General features: G+C 29.0%; 1 protein-coding gene across 1 annotated transcript in view; it reads right to left on the bottom strand.

The window, feature by feature from the left end:
- Positions 1-2539: 2539 nt before the first annotated feature.
- The window catches only part of CBG16951, a gene marked incomplete at both ends in the record, with an annotated part of 9455 nt that continues 6375 nt past the window's right edge, over positions 2540-5619 (bottom strand). Inside the window, 2 exons of the mRNA XM_002648788.1 lie at positions 2540-2567; positions 3493-3638. Coding sequence (XP_002648834.1) covers positions 2540-2567; positions 3493-3638 — 174 coding nt within the window. The remainder of the gene's footprint in view (positions 2568-3492; positions 3639-5619) is intronic.

The following is a 5619-nucleotide window of genomic DNA, read 5'->3' as shown; positions in this document are numbered from 1 at the left end:
AAAGTCCAAAAAACCGTTCAAAAAGTGTTAAATATGAAATCGTGATGATGGAATCATCATGATACAAAAAAAGTGTATTTTGGGAGGAAAAGCACACAAATATTCATATTCGGGACAGAGAGAGTGTACAAAAGTGAGAGAATTAGAGAAAGAGAGAGAGAGAGAGAGAAATAGGGACACACTGATAGATGGATGGTTGGGATGAATCATTATGATGAATGGTCAACTTTTTTTTGGTTTTAGTGAAAAAAAAAGTTGGTTTGAAAAAAAGAAAATTAAAAAAAAGTTTTTTTTTGGTTTTTAGATTTTCAGATTTTTAGATTTTCAGCATTTCAAGTTTTTTCAAAATTTCAGAAATTCAGAAATTCAGAAATTCAGAAATTCAGAAATTCAGAAATTCAGAAATTCAGAAATTCAGAAATTCAGAAATTCAGAATTTCAGAATTTTTAAATTTCAGAATTTCAGAATTTCTGAATTTCCAAATTTCCAAACATTCAAAAATTCGCAAATTAAAAAATTAAGAAACTTCGATTTTTCTCATTTTTGACTCTAAAAATCTTGATTTTCAAGAAAAAAAAGACAAAAAACATCTTGAAACATTTTGAAACATCTGGCTAGAACTGCATAAAACAAAACATGAAACCTATACAATTAATGGGATTTTCAATTTTTTTTTGAAAATTTCGAAATTTGAAAAAAATCTCAAAATTTCTGGGAAATTTCAGACAAATTTCATGATTTTAAAATCAAAAAAAAAGAGCATAAGTCACAAAAATTATGTTTTAAAAAAATATAAAAAATAGAATAAGAATAAGAAAAAAAGGAAATAAAAAAGGGAAAAAGGAGGAAAAGGAAGCACTTGTGAATCTAGAAAATCTATAAAGAAGAAGAAGAAGACATCTGATATCTGTGGTCCGTAAGAAGAAGAAAAAGGATTCTGATGATGAAAAAAAAGAAGAAGAAGAAAGACAAAAAAAAAGTAAAAATGAACCAAAATTTTGGTGAAAAGTGACCGCTACTATACTATTTTGGAATGTTTCTTTTTTCTATTTTTTTGAAAATAATTCTAAATTTTCTGATTTTCAGACTTTTGGGATTGAGATTTTTTTTAACTTTTCTAGGTTTAATAGGATTCTGGATTTTTAGATTTTCCAAAAATCCTGAAACTCAAAATTCTAAAAAAAAATTGGATTTTTAGGATTTTAGGTATTCTATACTTTTTATTTTTTTTAACTTCCAGTTTTCTGGATTTCTGAATTTCAGATTTTTCAGATTTTTAGATTTTTAGATTCTGAACCATCCAGAATACAGTACCTTTAAATAAAACATCCTAAAAAGTTTAAAAAACACACAAACATCAATGTCTAAAAAACAAAAAATGGTGCATTCCAGAAAATTTTTTTCAAAAAAAAAAACAAAAAAAATGTATCAAGTGTCAGATTTCTTTTCAATTCTTCTTCTTTTTTGGAGCTATTTTTGGATGAAATTTTTCGAAATTTCGAGAAAAAGTATTCTGTGTTTATGGATTTATCCCACCAAAAAATAGGATTCGAATTTCATAAATGAGTCATTTTTTTGAAGAAAAAATATTCAGAAAATCTGAAATTCCAACTTTCTGAAATTCAGATTCTTAGATTCTTAGATTCTTAGATTCTTAGATTCTTAGATTCTTAGATTCTTAGAATTCGTTCTAAAATTTCAGAGCTCCAGAAAAAAAAACAAATGTCATCATTTCGAAAAAAGAGACTTTTCTGTGGTCCATCATCAAACAAAAGACCCCAACAAAAACATTGCGTGTGTTGTTTAGAAGCCAATCCTTCTGTATCTACTAGGCTCATAAATTAGGAGATGTGGATGGACCACCAAGAAGCAGAAGACGTCAAAATTTAGAATTGTTAGATGGGAAGAAAAAGGGACGAATTAGGAAAGGGATGGATAGAAAGAGGGAGAGAGAAAGAGAGAGAGAGAGAGAGAGAGAGAGAGAGAGAGAGAGAAACTTCGAATACAGAACAGAGATTTCCAAAATTTCCCTTCTTCTCACTGACACTAACTAAAAGAGAAGAGTTTAGGGAAATTTTTGTGCAGAGCGCAGAAAACGGAAACCAATGACTTCCGGGAAGTCTTGGACATAAACCAGTGGTGGGGGGGGATGCTCTTACTTTTCGGGTTTTATATAATCCTAGCAATAAATGAAGAAATTGAGAATATTTTAATGGTTAATTTTAGGTCATAAACATGAGATAAAACAGACTTTCAAACATGAGCTCTGCCTTTGAGCCAATTTATCTCGGTTCCTGTCATAGATATCAATAAGTTGTCAACTGATAGAATGTTACTCATAATATGATAATCATTTTATCAATTGATTACTTTTTGATATCTTTTTTAGGAACTGAGATAAATTAGTTCAAAGTTTGAGATGGCTCGGTACATTTAGACTTGCACTTCAATTTTGAGCTTAGTTATCTCGATTACTGTGAGAGATATCAAAAAGTAGTCAACTGATAAAATGTTTCTGATAATATCATCAACATTTTATTAATTGATAACTTTTTGGTATCTCTCACTGGAACTAAGATAAATTTGTTCAAAGGTACGGGTTGAGAAATTTTATAGGAAAAAAATCGAATTTCGGAAATTTAAAAATTTACAAAAAAATGGCTATATGTGTTCAAAAACTAGATTTAGTTTTTTAAAATAGTTTTACTATTTCAAATTTTGAAAAAATCCAACAAAAAAAACCAAAAAATTGTTCTCCAAAGAAAGAAATTGTAGAACTAGAAAAAGAAAAGAAGAGTATCAATGCATAAATAATAACTAGAATAATACTACCCACAATACTCTAGAAAATACAGAATAAGAATTCTCAGATCCCTCCATGAAAATATAAAATTCCAAAAAACAAAAACCAAAAAAAAAAAATTAGAAATTTCGTAATTTTGTGTAAATCAATAGTTTGAGGACTTCATAAGTTTGAATCGATTTATCTGAGTTCCTATGAGAGATATCAAAAATTGGTTAACTGATAAAATATTTTTGATAATAAGATAAACATTTTATTAGTTGATCACTTTTTGATATCTTTCACATGAACTGAGATAATTTGACTTTAAGTAGAGGTACGGTATTTCGCAATATCAGAGGTGTTAGCTTATTTTTGATACAATTTATCTCAATTTCGGTGAGAGATATTAAAAAGTGATCAACTGATAAAAAGTTTATAATTTTATGGTGAACATTTTATCGGTTGATTAATTTTTGATATCTTTTATAGAAACCTAATATAATGCTGCTCAAAGTTGAGCTCACTTATCTCATTTCCTGTAAGAGATATCAAACAGTTGTCAACTGATAAAATGTTATTAATAATATCACCAACATTTTATCAGTTGACTACTTTCTGATATCTTTCACAGGAACCAAGATAATTGAGGTTAAGTTTAGAGAGGGTATTTTTAAAATTCAAAATTTCGAATTCCCGCCAAACTGACCTCCAGGGATGCTGTTTCCATCCCAAACGGCACTCCTTATCACGACATCTGGCGCCATCTTCGACGTCGTTCAAATTCATTGATTCGATGCGAATTTCACGAGAAATCGATCCCGATGATGAGCCGCTGCCACCGCCGATTGGCATCTGAAAATGGACCAAAAATTAGAAAAAAAATGTTTTTTGAAATTTTGAAAAATGTAATGAATCTAGAAAGAAAATCCTGGTTTTGCAGATTCCTAGATTCCTAGATTTCTAAATTTACGGAATTCCAGATTTTCAAATTTCCTGGTCTCCGAAAAAAATCCGAACCTAAGAAATTGAAATTTGGGGATTTTGGAGTTTTGGAAGTTTTAGAAAATTTTATTTTAAAAAAACTTCCGAAACATTTTTGAACTTTAAAAAAGGATTTTCAGACTGGGAATGAATGCAATTGACAGTTTTCAGTGATCACACATTTTTCAGAAATATTCATTTTTGAGCAGGAAGTAGAGAAAAAAAATACATCCAAAATATTTTTCCAGATTCTGAAGAATGTGAAATTCTGAATTTTCGAATATTCGGAAATTCAGAAATTCAGAAATTCAGAAATTCAGAAATTCAGAAATTCAGAAATTCAGAAATTCAGAAATTCAGAAATTCAGAAATTCAGAAATTCAGAAATTCAGGGATTCAGAAATTCAGAAATTCAGAAATTCAGAAATTCAGGAATTCAGAAATTCAGAAATTCAGAAATTCAGGAATTCAGAAATTCAGAAATTCAGAAATTCAGAAATTCAGGAAGTCAGAAATTCAGAAATTCAGAAATTCAGGAATTCAGAAATTCAGAAATTCAGGGATTCAGAAACTCAGAAATTCAGAAATTCAGAAATTCAGAAAATTAGAAATTCAGAAATCCAGAAATTCAGAAATTCAGAAATTCAAAATCTTTGAAATTTTGGGAATTTTGAAAAATATTCTGAAAAAATATTCTTGAAATTTTGAAAAATATGGCCTGCCCGGAATTTTACAAGTATGGAATTTTCGATTAAATCCATATATCGAAATGTTTCAAAATTTTACAAAAATCTGTAAATCTACAAAATTTGGAATGTTGAGAAAAAATTCCTACTTTTAGGACAACCAAAAAAAGTCAATGAACCCAGGAAAAAGGCTTTTTTTTCTTTTTTTTTTTTCTCTGATTCTCAGAAATTCCAAAAGTTTCAACATTTCTCCAGAAGAAGAAGAAGAATTAGAAGAAGAAAAATGACATGGTTGGGTGGAGAAAATCCTGGAAAAATAGAGAAGAAGTGTGACCACATCTGGTACAGCTACTCGGTTACAAATTGTTTGAAAAAGAGAAAAACGAAAATCGTTTAATCGTTAAAATACTGGTGTTGTGCCTCCAGAAGAGACTCGAAGTTTATACTAATTTTCCAGAGAAGTTTGAATTTTTCGGAAATCCAAAAAAAAAGAAAAAATGAGGGACCAAAAGATTTTGACTCAAATGTTTTGTACAAATTTTAAAAATATTTTCGGGAATTTCTGAATTATTGCATTCCGAGACGTTTTTTGAGAATTTCTGAAGTTTTTGAAATTCCGACTATTACAAAGTTTTGCAGAAATTCAAAATTTTCTAGTTTTTTTTCATTTTCAAATATACCGTAAAACCTGTTTTAAAAGGGCCCTTTAATTACAGGGGCCCTTCAATTAGAGGGAACCCTTCTATTTTTCTGGTCAGTTTTTTTCCGAAATTTTGCATCGAAAAATTCGACGAAGTTTCGCTAAAAATTCATGAAAATCTGTCAATCTATTAGAGGGCCCTTCTATTAGAGGGCCCTTCTATTAGAGGGCCCTTGCGGTACATAAAATTTCGATTTTTGGATTCAAATTTTCTTGAAAAACTGAAATAATTCAGAAATTTCGAATTTCTGAATTTCTGAATTTCTGAATTTCTGAATTTCTGAATTTCTGAATTTCTGAATTTCTGAATTTCTGAATTTCTGAATTTCTGAATTTCTGAATTTCTGAATTTCTGAATTTCTGAATTTCTGAATTTCTGAATTTCTGAATTTCTGAATTTCTGAATTTCTGAATTTCTGAATTTCTGAATTTCTGAATTTCTGAATTTCTGAATTTCTGAATTTCT

Source organism: Caenorhabditis briggsae (assembly GCF_000004555.2).
Source record: "Caenorhabditis briggsae complete genome, chrI, whole genome shotgun sequence".
Taxonomy (NCBI): Eukaryota; Metazoa; Nematoda; class Chromadorea; order Rhabditida; family Rhabditidae; genus Caenorhabditis; species Caenorhabditis briggsae.
The sequence above is the reverse complement of the archived record's forward strand: the minus strand, read 5'-3'. Positions and strand labels throughout refer to the sequence as shown.